The 23,156-nt window shown below is 39.9% G+C and overlaps 1 protein-coding gene across 9 annotated transcripts in view; it reads left to right on the forward strand.

Moving 5' to 3' along the window:
• Positions 1 to 1,476: 1,476 nt before the first annotated feature.
• The window catches only part of LOC122869546 (TANK-binding kinase 1-binding protein 1-like), a 41,530-nt gene continuing 19,850 nt past the window's right edge, over positions 1,477 to 23,156 (forward strand). For 2 of the 9 annotated variants that reach the window (XM_044182677.1, XM_044182678.1), the window contains exon 1: positions 1,496 to 1,732. In XM_044182677.1, coding sequence (XP_044038612.1) covers positions 1,650 to 1,732 — 83 coding nt within the window. In that variant the 5' untranslated portion in view covers positions 1,496 to 1,649. Of the gene's footprint in view, positions 1,783 to 8,329; positions 8,427 to 23,156 lie in introns of those variants that run through there. The other 7 variants (XM_044182682.1, XM_044182686.1, XM_044182680.1 and 4 more) reach the window with 7 other exon arrangements.

A 23,156-nucleotide genomic window follows, 5' to 3' on the forward strand; every position in this document is an offset into this window, starting at 1 on the left:
AACATGCAGCTGAGCAGAGCAGCTTTTTCAAAATTTGTCAGACAGTGAGTGTGGGTCGCACTTTGTATCAAATTTGACCGAAACTAGAAATAATATGTTCTTTATTAGACAGTAAACGAACACAGTTATACCCTAATTAGACACCATACACCTAAATTATGCTGTGATTAGAGACCGCATATAATGCCGTATTAGACCCAAAGTAAACTATACTTTATACCAAATTATACTCTAATTAGAAACCAAATAGGAGATCAGAATACACAATTAGACACCCGTTCTACAAGATCAGAGTCTAAATAAATCAAATACAACTACATATCAGATCCACAATCTGCTACAGTTAGACACTATTCTACTCTCACTACCAAATGATGCTGTGATTAGACACCACATTTAACAACACAACACAGGCTGTAATTAGACCAATTTCATGCCATATTATATTGGACATAGCCTTTATAATAGTCAGACAAAACACAGAGCGCTCAGAGGACAATACATTTATTTGGCCTTTATTTAACACAGTTTCACTTTCTCACAGGGTCATTTGTTGCTCGTTAGAAGAAAACTGTGCCGTAAACTCTTCCTCCAACAGGGAGCTGAGCCAGAAGCCAAAGCTTTGATTTACCAGTCACTCTGCATTCCACCCCTCACCTACTGTACGGTCATGCGCTTTGGGTAGTGGCCGAAAGAATGACATTGTGGATACAAGCGGCCGAAATGAGTTTCCTCCGTAGGGGGGCTGGGCTCAGCATTAGAGACAGGGTAAGGAGCCCGACATCCGGAGGGAGCTCGGAGTAGAGCCGCTGCTCCTTCACATCCTGGAAGGGAGCCAGTTGAGGTGGTCCAGGCATCTGACCAGGATGCCTCCTGGGCCTCCCATTGGAGGTTTTCCGGGCACGTCCAACTGGTAGCAGACCCCGGGGTAGACCGAGAACTGGCTGGAGGGATTTTATGTCTCATATGGCCTGGGAACGCCTCGGGATGCCCGGGAGGAGCTGGAAAACACTGCTGGGGAGTGGGACGGCTGGACCTTCTGCCGCTGCGACCCGGCCCCGGATAAGCGGAAGAAAATGGATGGATGGAGATGAGATGGAGGGGGCAGACGAATAGTCTGTATGAGATAAAGAAATTTAGGCACCATATTCATCTTGATAATATTAATTTGGACAGTTAAGGAGATGGGGAGTTTAGCCCATTCTGAAATGATTTGAATCCCATAGAACTACAATTGTAGTGAATTATGGAGTTTTATACATTTGGGTAGGTTATCTCTTTCAGACTGGCTAAGATATAGAACATTCGATTTTGCATAGTTGACTTTGTCACCAGAATCTAATCATTTCCTGTGCAGGAAAGGATATTGATAAAATCTCTAGTCACATGCTTCTGACTGGAGAAAATAAAGATGATCTAAAGAAATCCATAAATATTTATTTTTGCTATATATATATCCTGAAAAAAGACCAATACAACGTCGGCTATGATTTGAAAGAGAACTGTAAGCTCTGTTCCTCTGTGTATGTCTCCTTTAAAACGAAGGTTCAGTACAGAAAATAAAAGTCTTCATCTATTCTCTCACCCTCCCCTTCTCGTTGTATGGACAAAAAGGGGGAGGTCTACACACACGGCAGCCTCCACTGCTGATGTCAGACTCCAGTCATGTCGACCCTCCTGAGCACCATCAGCACCGTCAGCACCGTCAGCGTCACGGCTTTTCTACAGAGACGTAAGTAGACCAGCTCCACCGGCTGTCTCTCTTGAAAGCCTCGGTTTCAGGTGAGGACAAGGTCTCAGTATGTCCAAGCGGGTTGGCTGGATGTTTTGGATGCGCAGCGGTGGATAATGTCGCGGGGGCAGCCGTGACGCGGGGATGAATATTAGAAGGATACCAGACAAATATCACCTACATGTGCATTACTGAAAGAATGTGAAGAGGAAAACATATCAACGGGCTGCCGACGAGGAAAAGATGAGCATGTTCCCAACACTCATACAGTCTGTAGGAACCGAGCGCGTGCATGCCAGCAGCCGCAGTAGCCGCTCATGTGATGACGCTGTCTGAATCACCGGGGGGGGGGACAAAATGTTTTTTCACTTCAGAGAACCGACCGTCACCTCTGACCGACACCTGAGAGGCAACATTTAACCACACAGCTAACGTTAAGCGTCAGGTTTTCTGAATGCCTCAGCAACAGACCACTGTATCCAGAATCCTTAAACTGAACAAAATATTCCATCTGTTCATCAGCATGCAGCCAGCAGTTCTCTTTTGCTTTGTTGATGGCAGTGGCTTAGGTTGGCGGTCAGCTCCCAGGTGTAGTCCTCACTAAAACCACAATGTCTTGCTTTTAAATTTAGAGTTCATGTTGAATAAACAAACTGCATGCAAAAGAGATATTTGTAGTTGTTGGAATGCATAGTTTTGTCTTTTAACTTGAGAGATGAAATTGATATTTGTCTTTTTATTGCACCATGGGTAAGACAACAGACAGTTTTCCCCCACAAAATGTCAGACAGCTCTTCAGTAAATAGCATTTAACTTGGTTAGAGAAGTTCTGCTATCCAACCCAAATCCAGCTTCCTGCCTCGGCCTGTCACTGTTTCAAACTACCATATCAACATCTAGAATGATTTGTTCACTTTTAAAATTAACTGCATCTAAGCATGTACCTTGGACTTAAGTGGGGGGTGTTTGTAAAATACGCTGTCCGTCAGACCCATTCCATGCCCCCTTGTCCTATCAGTAAACCAGGCTGTTTTTCTTATCTTTGCTAATGCTAAAGGAGAAAACCAATAGCTGTGCTGAACAGATAATCATGACACCTGAAATCTGAGAAATAATGTGTGGAAGCATTTTGGATTCATAGACGTACAAATTGTGGATAAAGGTGAGGCTGTTTGCTGACTGTTAAGTGCAACTGCCTTCCAGTAATGTTAGCTTGTCACTCAAACGAGGCAATGGTGGTGCCGCAAATTAACATAACAACATTAATTCTACAGTGTGGTTTGCATTTAATATAATTTGAATAATTGCATCTTAGTTCTAATTAGTTAAAACTTGATATTTTGAAAAAGTGACAGGCGTAATGTCAATAAAGTGTCTGTTTCGGGTGATTTGGTTGCATTGTTCAGGATCGGGTTGGGTTCAGGTTTGTTTTTCTTTAAATGTAATACGTAATTTCACTCTCATTCTCTGACTGTTAATTGTAAATTACGTTACAATTTGACAAAATATATACAGTAGCTTTGAGTTTCTGGTTGAGTTCAGGTCTCAAATTTGGCAGTAACCGTCAGGTTGATTTGGGGTCGGATTACGGGTCTTCGCTTTAGGTCCTTGCAAAACTCTAGTAACTGTTAGCAATGGCTAGTAATCACATGTTAATTCAATTTTCAATTCAATTTTATTTATATAGCGCCAATTCATAACAGAAGTTATCTCATTGCGCTTTTCCTATAGAGCAGGTCCAGACCGTACTCTTTATAATATTAATTACAGAGACCCAACAAATCCCACCATGAGCAAGCACTTGGTGACAGTGGCAAGAAAAAACTTCCTTTTAACAGGCAGAAACCTTGGACAGAACCAGACTCAATGGTGGGCGGCCATCCGCCGCTGCCGTGTTAGGTTTTGAGAGAGGATTTTTTTTTTGTAATTGTAGTGTTAATATTAATAAATTAGTAATAATAGGAATGACAGCTATAGGAAAAATAATGTCAGTATTAGTAACAGAGCCAATAACAACTACTGTAGTAGCAGTTGTCGAGCAGGAACACGGGTGCAGCAGGCGGCCCACAACCACAGATCCAGACTCTGCAGCTCCAGAGGCAGAAATACCTGCTGAAAGCGACAGAAGGAGAGAGGAGAGAAACGAGAAAGCACAGAACAACGGGAGAGAGAAGATGTCGAGTTAGTAACATGCAGTAATGGGATAAAAATGCAAACAGATGGAGAGGGAGAGAAGGAGAGAGGAAAGAGGCGCATCATGTGAAGTCTCCTGGCAGTCTAGGCCTATAGCAGCATAACTAAGGGATGGTTCAGGACTCACCCAAGCCAGCCCTAATTATTAATAGCTTTATCAAAAAGGAAAGTCTTTAGCCTACTCTTAAATGTGGAGATGGTGTCTGCCTCCCGAACCCAAACTGGGACCTGATTCCACAGAAGAGGAGCTTGATAACTGAAGGCTCTGGCTCCCATTCTGCTTCTGGAGACTCTAGGAACCACAAGTAACCCTGCAACCTGGGAGTGCAGTGTTCTAGTCGGATAATATGGTGTTATGAGATCTTTAAGATACGATGGTGCCAGACCATTAAGAGCTTTGTAGGTGAGGAGAAGGATTTTAAATTCTTTTCTGGATTTTACAGGGAGCGAGTGCAGAGAAGCTAATATTGGAGAGATATGATCTCTTTTCCTAGTTTTTGTCAGTACACGTGCCGCAGCATTCTGGATCAACTGGAGAGTCTTAAGGGACAGCCGGGTAATAAGGAATTGCAGTAGTCCAGCCTAGAAGTAACAAATGCATGCACCAATTTTTCGGCATCATTTTGAGACAGGATATGCCTGATTTTTGCAATATTACATAGGTGAAAGAAGGCAGTCCTTGAAGTTTCATGTGGGAGTTAAAGGATAAATCCTGATCAGAGATAACGCCGAGGTTCCTTCCGATGCTGCTGGAGGCCAAGGCAATGCCATCTAGAGTATACTATATCTTTAGATAATTTGTCTCCGAGGTCTTTGGGACCAAGTACAATAACTTCAGTTTTGTTAGAGTTTAACATCAGAAAGTTGCAGGTCATCCAGGTTTTTATGTCCTTAAGGCATGCTTGAAGTTTAGTTAACTGGTTAGTTTCATCTGGCTTGATCGATCAAGCCAGATGGGTATCATCTGCATAGCAATGAAAGTTCCTAATAATACTGCCTAGAGGAAGCATATATAAGGTGAATAGAATCGGTCCAAGCACAGAACCTTGTGGAACTCCGTGACTAACTTTGGCGTGCACGGAGGACTCACCGTTAACATGTACAAACTGAGATCGATCTGATAGATAGGATTTAAACCAGCTTAGTGCGGTTCCTTTAATGCCAATTACATGTTCCAGTCTCTGTAATAGATGTGATGGTCAATGGTGTCGAACACAGCACTAAGATCTAACAAGACAAGTACAGAGACAAGTCCATTGTCTGATGCAATTAAAAGGTCATTTGTAATTTTCACCAGTGCTGTCTTTGTGCTATGATGCACTCTAAAACCCCTGGATCAAGAGTGGGCTTTTTAAGAAGCGATTTAATTACAGCTACTTTAAAGGATTGTGGTACATAGCCTGTTAATAAAGACAGATTGATCATATCCAGTAAAGAAGTGCTAATTAAGGGTAAAACATCTTTAAGCAGCCTAGTTGGAATGGGGTCTAAGAGACAGGTTGATGGCTTAGATGAATTAATCGTCAAAGTCAGCTAAAGAAGGTTGTCAGGAGCAAAGCAGCCAAAACACACATCAGGCTCTACAGCTGTTTCCAAGGTTCCTGTGTTTGAAGACAAGTCGGCACCGGTTAAAGGCAGGACTTGATGAATTTTTTCTCTAATAGTTTAGAATTTTATCATTAAAGAAGCTCATGAAGTCGTTACTACTGAGGGCTATAGGAATACATGGCTCAATAGCGCTGTGATTCTCTGTCAGCCTGGCTACAGTGCTGAAAAGAAACCTGGGGTTGTTTTTATTTTCCTCTATTAATGATGAGTAGTAAGCCGCTCTGGGATTACGGAGGGCCTTCCTATATGTTTTAAGAATATCTTGCCAGACTAAACGATATTCTTCCAGGTTTTTGGAACGCCATTTCCTTTCAAGTTTTCATGATGTTTGCTTTAATTTGCGGGTGTGGGGGTTATACCATGGAGCTAACCTTCTTTGTTTTATTATCTTCTTTTTTAGAGGGGCGATAGAATCAAGTGTCATTCGCAGCACTATCAACTAGATGATCAATTTGGGAGGGGCTGCGATTTGCATAAGAGTCCTCTGTTATATTGAGACATAACATAGAATTAAATGCAGATGGGATCGCTTCCTTGAATCTAGCCACAGCAATATCAGATAGACATCTAGAGTAAGAATTTTTGCCTAATGGTGTGTAGTCCAGTAATAGCAGTTCAAAAGTTATTAAATAATGGTCCGATAAAGAAGGATTCTGTGGAAAGACCATTAAATGTTCAATTTCAATGCCATACACCAGAACAAGGTCGAGGGTGTGGTCAAAACAGTGATTGGCTTCATGTACACTCTGACAAAAGTCAATTGAATCTAATAATGAGATAAACACAGTACTACGGCTATCATTTTCAACGTCCACATGAATATTGAAATCACCTACAATAACCACTTTATCTGTTTTAAGGACTAAACTTGATAAAAACTCTGAGAATTCAGATAAAAACTCAGAATAAAGACCAGGAGCGCTGTATTAATATTAACATTAGTTGCTTTAATTAATTTACCTGAATTAGCCTACTAGCCAGTTATTTGGTCAAGAGTCCAGTCTAGACCTGCTCGATAGGAAAAGTGCAATGAGATAACTTCTGTTATAAATAAAATTGAATTGAATTGAATTGATGATCTATATGATGTCCAGTTGAGTGGACCTCACTTCAAGGGACCCATGTGCACAAGATGTTAATAGAAGATTTGTTATGCAACTGCCAGGCTTAGGTGCAAACAATCTTTTCTTACTCTTTAAGTGCATTTGAAAAATACAAACATGTTCGAACACAGGCCCTGCCATTTGACTGCTTGTTTTATCACTTTATAACTGAAATTGATATTAAATACCTCAGCTTCTGTACCACTCTCCATCAGATGTCTAAAAGAATCATAATAGCACTGAACAGAAGACTTTTTGGCTTTCTCTTATCCCCCAAATCTGTCTGCATAATTCTTGGTTTTAAAGAGGCTGACTGAAACTAATTACCTTAACCGTCATTTCTCCTTACTACACTTTCCTCTCCATCTGAAAAACTAAAACTAGCTGGAGGTGGGTGGGCTGCTCAGCTGGATAAAATCCAGTAGGGCCGAGAGTAGCAGAGAGCTTTGTTTTACATGTGATAGACAGTTGTACTGTTTGTTGGAGAAGGTAGAGAGAGATAAAGGGGTTTGGAGAGCATGTTTTAAGTTGGTATTTGTGTGTACATGTGTGGGAGGAGAGGGCAGAGGATGACCTACAACACTACAATGCGCCAAGACCTGACTACAAATACATACTGTAAAATAAGGACACAAATCTGAGTGATGTAGTTTTGGTCCCTCTTTTAGGAAGAGGAGTGAATGTTAAAGGATAAATCCTGATCAGAGATAACTCAGAGGTCCCTTCCTTCCAATCAGTAGATATTCAATTCAATTAAATTTTATTTACATAGCGTCCATTCATAGCAGAATTTATCTAATTGCACGTTTCCTATAGAGCAGGTCTAGACCGTACTCTTTATAATATTATTTACAGAGACCCAACCAATCCCACCATGAGCAAGTGACAGTGGGAAGAAAAGTTTTTTCTTGCCACTGTCTTTTAGCGGCAAAAACCTTGAGCAGAACCAGACTCAATGGTGGTTGGCCATCTGCTGCTGCCGTTTTGAGGTTTTGAGAGAGAGAGAGAGAGAGAGAGAGAGAGAGAGAGAGTGAAAGAGGTTTTGAGAGAGAGGTTTAGAGAGATATAATTGGGTATCATCCACATAACAATGAAAGTTTATGGAGTGTTTCCTAATAATATTGCCTAAAGGAAGCATATATAAGGTGAATAGAATCCTGTGCCTGAAACTGTGACGCAAACCCAATGTCTTTAAGACCCAACCCGACTGAACGCAACTGGTACAGTCCAAACCTGAACCAGACCCAAGCCTAAAGCTTTCCACAACAAAATTACCCAAACCTACCCTGAAACCCAATATGTTGTCTGGAGCCATTGGGGTTCCACTAGAAGAGGAAAGTCACATTAGTCTTCTAAAAAGTGCTAGTGTAATGCCAAGTAGTAGGCCTAGGTCAATAAGAACAGGTTTTAACACACTTCAGATGTTTTTGAAGGATTTGTGATGCTAAGGGAAATAAATATGTCACATGTGTGTGTTACATGCTGAAAAGGTCATGACTACAGTAGTAGTACAGAAAGTTCTTGTAAAGACCTCTTTTTCTTTACAGTACCTCCCTCACTCTTTTCCCCTTTTTTCTCCCTCTTCTTTGATTCTCTCTTTCCATGTCATATTCTATCCTCCTCAGTTATTCTAATTACCTCTCTCATCTCTCTGTGTCTCTGTCACCCTTATTTTAAGTCTTCTTCTCCTTTTGTCTCTCTCTGATTTGCAGCTAACTGCTCACTGTGGATCTGCGCACCACCGCCCGCTCCCCTTTCTTAAAGATTTTTAAGGATAAACTGTACAAAATGTGAGTGAGACTCATGACCACTGAATTATGACCATTTACATCAAGAGTGCCTTATCAATGTGAAATGCTATCAGATTTTGCAGGATCACTCAGACTAATGGCAGTTTATGTAGGCTGCATAAAACAGTTTGCCTCAGTAAACAGTACAAAACACATTTACATTTTTAAGGTCAACCAAATGCTTTTGTATTTGGTGACGTTTGGACAAAATCAGATGAAAGACTGTTCAAATATATAAATATCTAATGTCTAATAATATTTAACCCAGTGGACTAAATTGATCAGGAGATGAAATGTGCCAACGCCTGGTGGTTTACCATGAGAATGAATAACTTGTGTGCATAAATTAGGAATATGTGCTCTCAAATTAATTTCCAGAGTTAATTTGTGATCTGGAATTACTTAATTTCTGTACACAAACTTCTTGTGCAAATGAATGTCATGTTACTGTAGTAGTTGCGATTGAATCTTATTAAAGCTAATCTACTAGCAGCTGTGCATAGGTATTGAGGTGCTGACAAACACTGAATTCATTCCATCACATTATTATTGTCAGGTTATCACATATACTACATTTGCCCTCTTCCCACTTTTGTAATGCAGTTGTAATGGTAGGTTGTTTCAACAGCAATAGCTAGATTTGTGATCTATCAGTTACATGTACATATTATGTAGCCTAAAGCAGGGCAAAATAAACAATAAAATTATCAGGACATGGACTAAAGGTCTCAGTATGCTTAAAACAAAGTGCTTGTCTGATTGTCTAACAGTCTGAAAGTGAGCGCCATTATCCATATTTGTACTACAAATTTGTGCTGGAGAGAGATTGTGGAGGCAGTGGGATCTAGCCAGGCGGAGGATATGAAGGCAGGCTTTCCACCCCGCCTTCGAGTGTGGTCATTCAGGAATAGATAAAAACTGTTTGGCCTTCAGATATAGTTTGTTTGAAGCATGCTGAGGCCTTAATCTAAGGCTGCTAGCTCCAACCTTTTTAACTAATTCTTCCAAAATCCATTTAATCGTTTCTGAGAAATCTTGCTAACAGCCAAACAGAAGCAGAACTGAAAACATTACTTGTTTGGTGGAGGTCGTAAAATTAATGAAAATTATATTTGCATATTTGCTTGAAGAATTAAGCTCTTATTTCTCTGTTCCTTGCATCGCTCTACCTTTCTGGATCATTCTGTGGTTTGACAGTTTTAACGCTGCTCCATCTGAACCTTAAAACACAAGTGTTTACTTACTTCTTTGTGTTTTTTAATTTCCTTAAATATTGTGTTTTCTTAGAAATAACACTGATGTTTGCATTCTCACTATTACTATGTGGTCCACATGGATGCCATCACTGCACACACTATGATGATGAGGCAGTTGGGTTTTGTGTTTGACCGCAGGGGGTTGTGGGTAATGCAGACTTTTCATTAATAAATGAAACAACCATGTGATGAAGCCATATGGCCCTGCTCTGATCTGCCCTTGGCTGACACTGTGTGTGTGCTTCTGCAAAAAAAAAGTCAGTAGAGCTGAGTGAATTGAGTTGAAAATTGAGAGGGAGATATAGAGGAAGAGCTGGATAGATAGACAAAAGACACAAGCGCTGTGTGGGTGGAATGTGCGTGTGTGAGAGAGAGTTTGTGGGCTGTAAGAGTGGGAGTTATCTGCAGAGAGATGTTTTGACCTCTCTCCCTCTCTGCGACTGCAGCTGCCTTTAGGCTCTACACACACACTGCACATAGGAGTAATAGATTTGTGAGTTGCTTCAGTTGAAATGGTCAGAATAGTATCCATTTTATTATTCTATTCTGTGCTACTATGCTCTTGCCCTTAACCAAGTCACTGGCCTCAGAATGGGAGTTTGCCTTTGAGCACTGCACTAGACAGGTTTCCCATTGACAAGCAAACCAGGATGCGCGTGCAGCAGGGTTTAGAAAACACATGGGCACAATGTCATGATAGCTTAATTATGCATTGTCTCAGTATTTAGAAATGAAACAATTTGCTGAAAACCAGTCAAAATACTGTGTAAAAGTTTGTATGCAGCACTTCTTGTTTTTTCAAAACTACCACACGCCTGTCTTAGCCTGTCTGTTCTGGCGAGCTAACATAACACATGGAATAATAGTGAGAAACAGCAGCTTGTAGCAGTGATAATGCTAACCAAGACTATATGCATAGCCTTACAGGTAGTGAGAAATGTGAACCTGTGAGTGTCCCAAAACATCAACCGGCAACCAGTCCCGTATGCAGGGTTTTAGAAATACCGAAGTACGAAAACTCAACTTGCTCAACTTGATCCTATGATCACGAAACATTTGAAAATGAATGTTGACAATGTTTATTAAAATGTTCAAGTTAATGGAAATTCACACTACAGACACCATCTACTCTGTTCTCGCTCAGGCTCTGTATTCACTGCCTGTCCCTTTCTCTGTGATTATATACACCTTTATTTCATCTTTATGTTTGAGTTTGCATCATTTTGGATTTGAATGATAGAAATGGGTCTCAAAGAGGTTAAAACATAAGGAAAATGTGCGTTATACAATAAAATATTATCACACTATAATGATGCTAGATGCTTGTGTTGTTGAATTGAGCTAATAGGTGCCACTGTAATTACCAAAGAACATATATATCTCTGTGGACATTACATTGTTTCAGTTGGATCAGGTCAGTTTTAGTTTGTGTTGAACAGCACAGGGACATAACGCTGATCCTATCCTGGGTACAGCGGGCAGTACCTGCTCTTCCTCTCTCATCACCATCACCCCTCTTTCTTGGGGATGTCACTTTTCCCGGTGTAAATGGAAAATTCCCATGCAGCCTTTCCTTGAGTCAGCTAAGACAAACAGTTTGAATCCCCACTTTGTGGGTTTTGCCTTCATGTACTGTGTCATCCCAGTTTTAGCCTTTGAGGCGACCATTCTTTCATCCACAGCCACGTCTGTGGGGATGATAAAATGTTTTGCACGTATTCTTGATGGTGTCCATCAGGGGTTTTAGTCGGAAGAGTTTTGGTCAGCTCTGCCCTTTTTTCTGTCGTTATGGACATCCTCGTCAGGTTGCTCTGTATCTGTCCCGTGGCATGATCTGTGATGGAAGTGGCAAAGACAAAAGGTGATTCAGCCTCCAGTAATCTGCAATGCTGTCGAGATTCACCATGGCCATGTACAGAAGCAGCCCACTGTACTCCCGTGTTCAAGTCTGTCCATTCGTACTTCTTTCCCTGTGCTAGTCGTTTAACAGCCTGCTTGTCTGTGTTTTGACACAGTATTTGTACGGTTTGTACAGGAAAGAAAAGTTTGACCAGGTCGAGGGGTGTATATGTGGAGGTGGAGCTGAGCTGTGGCCCTGGTGTCCGAGGTGGTTAAAACCTGGAGACAGGGGAGCTGTGTCCAGGTCTTTGTCTGTCTTCCAAGACAGCGGAGCAGGGCACGGGACCTCCTGACTGGCCGGGCTGGTGATGATGGCTGTGGTGGAGGGGCTGGTGGTGACCTGGTGGCAGGCAGAGGTGATGCGATCTGTGGTTCACTGGGCCCTGGCAGCGGTGAATCCTCTGTGAAAAAAAAAAACAATTGAGGACATTCACTACTTCTAAGTTTACTGAAAGAAGCTTCTCACCCCTTTCTCTTTTCTTCCTCCACACACATCAGTTCACACCTAAGAGGAATGATGTGGAGGTGTGAGGCTGTGACTGCTCTTCTGTCCTGTCAGCTAATCTTCTCTGTATCTATTCCAATTTATCATATGTGCTAGCTGTCCTGTCCACCCCAAACAGCAGCAAATCATACCTGCGGCAGAGAGGCAGCTGGAGAAACAGCTGTAGAGCCAGAATATTTTCACATCTGTGAATCTGTGAATTAACTGTAAGGATTTTTTCGACCAAACCAAACCAATTCAATTCAATTCAATTCAATTTTATTTATATTATATTATTTATTTATTTAATTCATAACAGAAGTTATCTCATTGCACTTTTCCTATAGAGCAGGTCTAAACCGTACTCTTTATAATATTAATTACAGAGACACAACAAATCCCAGCATGAGCAAGCACTTGGCAACAAGTAGCAAGGAAAAACTTCTTTTTAAGAGGCAAGGGAAAAAAGGGGGAAGCACAATGCAAATTCCACCTAGATTTTTAAAATAGTAATGGTAGTGGCAATATTAATATTAAAAAAGTAATAATAATAGGGATTATAGTGATACGAATAATAATGATAATTATAGTAATAAGACTAATAATAACAATTGTAGTATCAGTTGTCGAGCAGGAACACAGGGGCAGCAGGTGGCCCACAACCACAGATCCAGACTCTGCAGCTCTGGAGGCAGAAATACCTGCTGAAAGCGACAGAAGGAGAGAGGAGAGAGACGAGAAAGCACAAAACTACAGGAGAGAGAAGATGTCGAGTTAGTAACATGCAGTAATGGGATAAAAATGCATACAGGTGGAGAGGAGAGTAAAGAGGTGCATCATGGGAAGTCTCCCAACAGTCTAGGCCTATAGCAGGATAACTAAGGGATGGTTCATGACTCACCAAAGCCAGCCCTAACTATAAGAGTTGGCGATTGTTGGAACAGTGGAAAGACCAACCAAGACAGTTTTGGTGAGTTTCATTTTGTTTCTGTCGAGTTTGAATGAAGTGTGTTTTACGATGAGTTAACGAGACAATTTAGCTGGTCTTAGTTCGGTGAGAAACATGAATTCAGAAGGTGTAACGTCACGGTTGTATTTTTCTGTTTAAAATAAAATAGGTATGAGAATATTTCCTTTCTTTAGCCACATTAAGAAATGCAAAACATCTTTCCTTTGATGCTTTTCTGTAATATGTTGTACAGTGCGCCAGAATATTTTCTATCTGTATTATACCTGTTGAGGGAGGAGTGTCGGTGTGGCAGCACACACAGTCTGCTGCTCTGAACTGCGGTTATGAGGCTTGGTTTGAAGTTTTTTAGCCAGACTTGCCAGCTGATAACAACCTCATCTGTCCGCGGTGACCGACGGGAGAGTCTCTGTCGTAACATGAACGAGAGTTTCACTTCTCTGTGGCAGTAAACATGACACATGGGCCCACTGATAGCTGCTGCGCTACATCACAACATCCTATAGACAGTTATGGCTGACTATCAGTAACGTAACATCTTAACCAGCATGTATTTCACCGTGGCTACGACTTCAGCTGGAACTACAGTTCCACACACGCGGGGGCGGTCTCTCTCAAAGCAGAGGTGCTAACGTTAGCTTGACCACAGCACCCGTACCCAGCACTCCTTCGTCTAAAAGAGGAACAACTTGTAGCAAACCATTTTATACAGTCTATGTAGCAAACACTCTTCTCCATGAACAAAATACTGAGGCTTAAATTCAGTTTTAATCAGCAGCAGTGCTTGAATGTTGCCTCTTTTTTAAGCTAAAATTAACTGAATAAATGATTGAAACTGGCAGTTTATTTTCTGTGCCCACGCTTAACTGTTACAGAGTTAACTACAGTGTTTAAATGGAGTGCAAACAAGAGATTTCACAGATAATGTAACGTTACCCGGAGTGTAAACAAAGAAACCTAACGTTAGAATAGTGAGTGACAAAACTGATGTTTTAGGGCAACCTAGTCTACTGAGAAATGGCTAAAAGGTATGATAACTCATTTGTATCACTCATCCTATTAAACTAAACACATCCGGTGGGCGGCTTTGTGTTATATGTAGATCTTGTTTTCTCTCTCTTTTTTGATAGAAATGAGACAACTCTGAGAACAGATCAAATCTACAGAGTTGATCACTAAGACACATTTCTGAAATTGTGCAGGCTCTTTCTTTTGGATCTTACTGTTATCTCAGGAGCTGATTATTTCAGTCAAATAATGATCAGTGCAGTGAGAGAGAAAAAGGAGCATTTTAAGATCTTAAATTAGGATCAGGCTGAGACAAGAGGAAGGCTATTTATCAGGAGCTGAATTTAAGAAGTATGAGAAAATGGTCAAAATCTTATGTTGATGTTAAATGGAGCTTAGTTATGTCTAGGAGAAATAGGCTGGACAAAGAAGAGATTTTATTTTGAACTTTCCTTTCCTCTGGGAGGACAAGTGCTGCATACAAACTTACCTTTATTGGCAATGGGGAACCTGTCTATGCAAAAACGTCAATCAAAAGAAACAAAAGAAAATCTTTACAAAAAAGAAAAAATGGGTCATCTTAGAAGGCATTACATATTTTGTCCATTTGCATAAAGTTAAAATTTTCAACTTTCAACTCCTACTATTTTTTGCATAGCAAAATCTGACAGTAAGTGCAAAGGCCTGAATAACACATGTGAATTTGATCTTTGGACTGTTTTTGCAGTGTGTCCAGTTTATCCTCCTGACTGTTAGCTGTAGCTTAAGCAACGTATGCACCAACCCTGTCCAGTATTGTCCATGTACGTATCTCATAACGTGCCAGGACCTCCAGTTATACTATAATATTTCTCCAGACCCCTCTCCTTTTCCTCTTGTCTCTGTGTGTTTATACACTGGCGTCATAAAGCCTCAGGATTTTTCGCTCAAGTGGAAACATTTTTAACTCTCATGGACATGTCTTCAACGCAATTTGCGCCCAGCAGGGCAGATTTGTAACTATTTGTGTCAACTCACATCTTCCCATTATATATAATCACACTGCCTCTAAAATTCACTTCACATTCAGTCTGAACACAGCTTAGGAGGTTTTGTGGTGCTACAACGTCATGCGACTTTCACTTTTGCTTCTCGGCGGCAACAGTCATTATTTACACAGCCAAAAGAGGCGCGTTGTCAGGGAAACACAGATATAGGTCAGTTTAAGTCTCAGCCTGTCATTCTTCTGCTGAAGACAGTCTCAACACAAGTTATTCTGTTAAAATAAGACGTGAGAACAACACCACCTGCCTCATTACATGATTGTTAAACACTGTATACTGTAGAATGGGGATTTGTGCATACATACTGTATGTGTGTGGCTGTTTGCTGTTGTGAAGGAAGAGGTATGGCTGTTGAGAACCTTGTGTAAGATTTTCATTTATGAAATGTTAATGTACTGCAGAGCTGCTCCTCCTGCTCTCATCAAACCACAGCTCAGATCTCCCCGGCTCAGCATCTGAAGATGTGCTACATGAGGCTAAATGTAGTTTTAATCTTGAGCCTCATTACCACTGCATGGTACTGCTCAGCTTGACTCAACTTGCTTTTGGTACACGCTTAGAAGGGTTGTTTTAAAAAAATTATACAAAAAAATGTGTTGTTACACATGTAACACGTTTTGTGTGGATTTCAACATAAGATGTGGGAAAAAAATGCAAAAAAGCTTAACACAGTTAACACACACACACATTTGTTGGACACTTTAACACAATTTGTGTGTTATTTTCAGAATCCAACAACAGCCTGAGCTTAAAACAAGTAGCTCAGTAATTGTGTTGGCCCTGTTTTTACTCAATTAAATTGATTAACTATTGTATATTAACTATACAAACTGAATGAAACGTCCAGTTCTTTTTCACAATCTTACCCTCATCATAATCTTCACCAAATCAAATATTTCATAATTTAATTGGGACCAACATGTGTATATTTTACTAAATTTGAAAAGAGATTTATCCTAATGGGTATGGCATTACCAATTATGGGCCCTGACTGGTACTATAACCACACAAAACTCTGCCATAATTTAGACCGTGAAAAGTAAACCAAGGCAATAAAATGAATGTAAATACACAATAATTAAAATACAGACTCATGGACTGTATAAAAGAAGTGGACGTAGCCACCGTGACGACACCCTTTGGTTTGTGGACTACCATTTTGAAGCCTTGAGTTTAGCATTTTGGTCGTCACCATCTTGGTTTTTTGAGCCAGATGTTACCATATTTGGAAGAGAGGGTGGAGCTAGCTAGCTTGGTTAGCAAAGTGTATCCATAATTCACGTTAACTGTCATATTAATTGGGATGCTAATTTTGTTTAGTGAAAAACTGGCTTAAAACAAAATGTATTTACCGGAAAAAATGAACAGCCGACTCCTTAAAGTAGCTTTCAGTACAAGTGGACGCTGAACAGGACATTTTTAGGCACATTTCAAATTCAAATAACATTTTTGCAGGATGAAATTCCAGATGTATAATTATTTGTGTAAGTTAGGTTATTATTGTTATGTGTAATTATGTAGGTTAGTTGCTGTCAGTTAACTGGCTGGCTGTTGTTCCATATTTGCCTCTAAATGTCCTGAGCTAATTATTATTACCTTGAGAGCGTGAGAGCCACACCACACAGCCAAATTTCGGTCTCACGCTAGTTTTGTTTTTGCCTTAAATGTTACTGAAATCTGGAGACTTCTCACCAAACTGTAAAGTGTTAAGGTAAATTCGGCATGTATATAATCCACCAAATAAATCATATTTCTATGAAAATCCATGATAAACGTTGTGTTTTGGAATTTACATTATTAAAGCTAGCGTACGTAACATTGAAGAAACTAGCAAGAGACTGCTAAATTTTGAAAGTGTCCAACCGAAAAAATCCTACCCCCTTCCTTAGACAGGCAGGCAGGCAGGTAGACAGGTAGACAGGCAGGTAGACAGGTAGACAGGTAGACAGGCAGGTAGACAGGTAGACAGGCAGGTAGACAGACAAAAAGACTTCTGAAATACATTACCTCCCCTACCTTTAAAAAAATAGTTTTACTTACAAATCCTTCCCCTTGTCCGTCTACTTGGACACTCAGGGATGGGAAGGTGGTGATGATGCTTTTCGCTACAACCAGCTTCTCTGCACTAAGAGGGTAACTGGGAAATATTACAAAAACACATCCTCATACAGTGACACACGTACCTTTTTTGTTGCTTCAGTGCCCGTCAACATTCGAAGTGAAATATTCATGCCAAAGATTTAACAAAGTGTGGTAAGGTGCAATACTTTCAAACCACACCTCTCCACCAAATCTCCTATGCAAGTCTTCACAAGGAGCTTCCTCGATGGCACTGACAGGATACCTGTAGTCACATACTCCTTGAGAATTTGTGGGGCTTTCCTCTGAAGTAGTGACTGTAGGGCTGACTGTGTCCTTCCATGTTAGTGGTAGGCTGTGTAGAGGGAACAACAGACACTTCATCTTAATGCAGTAACTTTCAACAGAACTTGGCACACTCCACATCATTTATTCCCTGACACATGTCTATATTTCGATGAATGTTACATCTTGTTTTTCATTGTCAGATGAGACTTGTTACACTACTCTAGTGTTACTAACACACCTGCTCCCCCTGATTGATGCCAGTCATTGCAGTCTGAGATCTGCAATAACACACATGGTTTTGCACCGGTATGTATTCAGTCATGTTCAGATTGCATTTATTCAAAGAAAGCATTTGTCTAAACGCCGCTGATCACTTCACTAAAATGTAGCCTGGAACGGGTATTTAAACGAACATAAAACATATGTTCTTCTAAATATGTATTAGTGTGAATTCTGATTAGGCATTCCCACTGTTGTTATTCAAATCTTTATTATTCTGACTTCTTCCATCCGTTTTTGCATCATTTCAACTCATGCATCCTTTCAGCTACAGAAACCATTCAACTATCTGAATGTACAGCTCTTTGAGGATATTTTTGCTTGTATTTGTCTTTTTTATACCTTTTATACTTTTTAAAATATTAAGCCTTTTTAAAGTCTGTGTAATGCAATAATAAATATGTGTTCTGAGTTTGTGTTATTAACCACCCAGCCAAAGTAAGGGCCAGAATAGTACGGTGGAGATGATGACTTACATGCCAGCAGAAGGCAGCTGATTAGGAAAGGGGCTGTGGGGTTGGGCGGGGGTTGAGTCATCATGTGTTGGAGCTGTTTCCACCCCACCTGGACAGACGTTAGCGTACTGAAAGTGTAAATTGAACGATAACCTTACTGTCTTCAATGACTAATGGCACAGAGCTATTAGTAGCACTACTACTACAGTCTTTACTACTGCTACTACTACCACTACTTCTACAAATCTCTCTGTCTCTTTTTCTGCCTCTCTAACCTGATCTGACCATGGACTGATACACATGAACTGGAGGTGGACATTTACCAAATCTTATGGCCATACACTCTTCGAAAGGTCACATTATGTCTAGTTTTTCAGGCTTCGTGACTTGGATTCAGACTTTCAGAGTTCAGCTTCCAGATTTGACAGTATTACAGTTTGGCTTCAAGCATTTTTAACAATGTATTTCAGCTCTTAGCTTCTTTAGCTAATGCAGTTCAGCTTCCAGGTTGTTCAGCATTGCATTGCAATGCATTTGAGCTGTAAGATTTTTCAGAGAATTCATTTCAGATTTGTGCATTTTCAGTTCAATTCAGCAATTTCAGCAATGCTTTGCAGTCATGTCTTCTTCTGTACACGTATCGGTAGACTACTACCTCTGCACGCTTTCCTGTGCAGAAGCCATTCAGATGTCAAAATGTTCAGCTCTTGAAGGACATTTCTGCTTTCAAGAACGTAATAGAAGTGACAGTATTACAGCTAACTGTCCAGCTTTAGCAATGTATTTCAGCTTTAAGCATTAATATGTAATGCAGGTCAGCTTCCAACTCTGCCAGTTTTACATTTCAACAAATTTTCAGGACTTCAGTGCAGTGTTAAGTTAAACTTTCAGCCTTTTCAGCCAACTCATTTCAACTTCCAGTGTTGACAGTATTACAATTTAGCTTCCAGCTTTTTTAGCACCTTGTTTAAGCTCTTAACCTCTTTAATTAATGCAGTTCAGCTTCCAGGTTGTTAAGCAGTGCAATGCAATGCATTTGAGATCATTTAAGATTTTTCAGGCATTTCATTTCAGACTTCTTTTCAGCAGTGTTTTGCAAAATCATTTTAGATTTCAGCATTTCGACACATTTTCTGCAAGAAATGCAATTTTTTCTACTTATTCTAATTTAAAACGCTCACAATCCTTTCAGACTTTCTTACATTAATTCAATTTTTTCATATCTTTTACACAATTGAAGTTCAATTCAATTTTATTCATATTGCGCCAATTCATAACAGAAGTTATCTCATTGCACTTTTCCTATAGAGCAGGTCTAGACCAGACTCTTTATAATATCAAAATTCCTGAGATTTTCGGTCCTTTTCTGAGTCACACTGAGTGTGTACTGGGCGGAACGTTCAGAGCTAGAGTGAGGGAGCCAACTGTCAGAGTGCAGAGGATCTGTTTCTCAAAATCTTCTCTTCAACATGCTCTCATTCCCACAATTTTCACTCTTTATACATAATTCATACATCCAAACGGAGGAAATTAGTGCCGGTTGCAGACATGTAACTATGGAGTCAAACGAACTCACACAGTTGGCACAGTCAGCTTCAAAGTGACAGCAGTGCCAGGTGTGAATACCCCCCATGGACCCAGCATCCAGCTACCATTGGTCAGTCTGACCCGTGACCCGTGATGTCACCAGGTCCATAAAAGGGGTCAAACGACTGTTTAACTAATGTAACGCTACATGTTTTGATTTATTTTCTCTTTTATTGTTTTATTGCGGTGATTTTTTTCACTGTTAGGTTATTTTGGTGGCCAGATTCTAAGTTGATGTTAGTGATGTTTCACACAGACACGGGGTTTTGTATGCAACGATCATTCTTTTCTAACCTGGCACCGTTTGTCCTACACCGATCACACATCCACTCCGGTCTGATCTTTAACAGAGCCACACTGTCTTCAGACAGCCTAGCTGCCATTTTGAATTTTCTTCCTTTGTCTAACCATGCGGACTCTGCTCAGCTGCCATTTTGAATTAGACTTCTTTTGTTTGACGCCATTTTGGACCCAAGCAGCCATTTTGGGTCTCTCTCATGCATACACACACACACACACACACACACACACACACACACACACACCCTTTTGTTCTGTAGTTTAGTGCATTTAGAGTTAGACTTCATATTGTGTGTTTTTGCTTTGTTCATCTTTTAATAAATGCTTGTGTATAATTATGCTGGTTTCTTTAATGTTGCACAAGAGTGAATAATTTGCCATATTTTTCTGTTGAACTCCAAATCCTTTAACCTGCTAGCTGGTAATGGTAATTTTGGTTATAGTTGTTAAATTAATTATTAATCTGAGTTACAAATTGATTGATTGGCTATCATTTCTCTTCTTTAAGAAGAGTGGTGCCCCTGAGGACTTTATTAATTAATGTTATTATTCTGATAGCCATAATTAATTGATTGCACCTATACAGTTTGGTGCCCCTTTAACCATTGTGAATGCCAACAAGTTGCTTGAGAGAACTGTAGACAGTTTGCAGGAGTCAGCTGCTTCTTTGTTGAGTTGTTTGGATGTACCACATGACAGTGAGGCTGTTGAAGCATACAGTATGTGTTCAAACACATATTCGAAGACGTCGACACACAGTTTTCATGTTAAACCACAAGGAATTTTCCTGGGTCACAGGTCTGATACTGAAACTTTTGGCAGCAGATACATGTCAGTACAAATCGGTCATTGGAACTTTAAAGTTTCTCTTCACACATGAGGAAATACAGGACCTCTTTCTTTAGAATAAGAAGAGCACTGATGTCATGATTGCTTTGATGATAGTTCTCAGTTCTCGTCACACCTGTTGTTTAAAATGTACCCTGATGCTCCTCAAATACAACGTTACTTTGATAACCTCAAAACAACAAATCCTTTGGGTTCCAAGACAAAAACACATAAGCTCGGAGCTGTGTATTTTACCTTGAAGAATTTGTGCAATTCCTCACTTGCAAATATTCACCTGTGTCTTCTGTTCAGCTGATAGAGAGGATAGCAGTGGAGCTACAAGGTCAAAGCCATCAACTGTATGGGACAGCTTGAGCTGATAAAAGAGCACCATACTCTTTTCAAACAGCTGTATGACACAAATCTCATTCCGAAATATCGTTTTATGCTGCATTATCCGATAATGATGGTTTTGTTTGGACCTCTAAACTTTGGTGCCAAGCACAATCTATTTAACCGTTTGTCAAAAATGTGCCAAAGACACTGACTTTTAAACTTCAGGTTCAACAGATGTATCACTATAAGCATTGTGATAATGTAAGAAAACAGATGTGACCAATTCCTATCTTGTTAGTGTGGGGTCATTGAAAAAAGCAGATGTCTTGTTGGACAACTTGAGGTTAACCCTTGAAAGTGACCTTTCTTTGACCAGTACCATCTCTGTGTCTCACAGTGTTGATGTGTGTGGCCTCTGTTTGGGGAAGTCATTCATATCATGCCACAGGCAGTAAATGAGTCAATTCTCATGTTTGGGAGTACTTTGATGAGCATTTTTATGCCTATGCAGTACAAAGAACAAAATAATATGAACTGATAACATTGGTTGAAACTTCTGATTCTCTGCCTTTAGATATTATGACGCGCTTTGACACCAGTGAGCTGTATTTGGATGTTATGTTCACTACACTGTAAATATGTTTTGCCCTTTGGATACAACTGCTGAATTGTTGCCAATTGGCTGTTTTATGTTTCTCAATGCCATGTGTTCTGTCTGGAAATGATTATTTCAGAATAGATATGGTAAATTGATGCACTGTTTTTGAGGTTTTGGACATTTTAACAATCCAGATGAGTCGAGTACAAAGCAGAATTAGAAAGTTAGGCAGATAAGCTATTTTATGATATTGATGTGAGTCCCTTGAACAATAAATGTCTTTACATGAATTTAGTGATTCAAATTGATAATTGGTTTAAATTTAATTTAATACATTTTAATTTAGATACTAAACATTTTGCATAAATTGACTAATTTGTAATAATCTGACAATGTGATTTAATTACATGATTTTTTGTGTGAAAGTGGAAAAATGGAATCTTTAATAAATTTACATTAACAAATGTTTCTCTCTTGTTTTCCACAAATGGAAATAGTTTATAAATATGTTTCATCATGAAGTTGTAATTGCACATGAATCCATTGAAACACGTTTTAACACATCTTTGTGTGAAAATAAAAAGGGATTATTCTAGTGACGATTCTCTCTGACCAATCAGTGGTCTGCAGTGTTTTAACTCCACCTTTTAGTATCGCTCAGCTCGCTTGGAACCTCGACCGAGGTGATACCAAAAAAGTACCAGGTACCAGGTACTAGCCACAACTTTTGCCAATGGAAAACCAAAAAAGAACGGTTCCAAGCGAGTCGAGCCGTGCCGTACCATGCAGTGGAAATGAAGCTGTCTCATACATATAGACCAGAAAAAACATTGACACTGTGACTACAACCCGTGACTTCACCAATGTTCAGGTTTCTGAAAAGGCATTTGGAAGCCTTGAATCACTGCAATCTTGTTAATATTGTCTTTGTAATTTTATAGAAAAATTGGGCGTTCTTCAGCTACTTAAATACACTCCGAGATTTCCGTAGTGACCTTTTCAGGAACTGCATCTTCATGCATTTTAGCATTGGCTTAGCGTTCAGACACGGTGGCATCTACTTAGACTCACAAAACATACATAGACTAAATGTATTATAATTAAATCAATTTTAAAAAGTGCAAGGTTTAATGGAATGCCTGACTGAGCCAAGGTAATTACGAAATTAAAGAATAGTCAAAAAATGTAGTTACTCATCTTATTATTCAGAATGCATTTTGCATGCATCTAAACTAAAACTTGCTACTGGATAAGACAAATGAACAAAATAACTGAAATAAAACCTGCAGCTGCTATGATTGATGCACACACCCCGAGCTTGTA

This window comes from Siniperca chuatsi, linkage group LG21 (assembly GCF_020085105.1).
Source record: "Siniperca chuatsi isolate FFG_IHB_CAS linkage group LG21, ASM2008510v1, whole genome shotgun sequence".
Lineage (NCBI taxonomy): Eukaryota > Metazoa > Chordata > Actinopteri > Centrarchiformes > Sinipercidae > Siniperca > Siniperca chuatsi.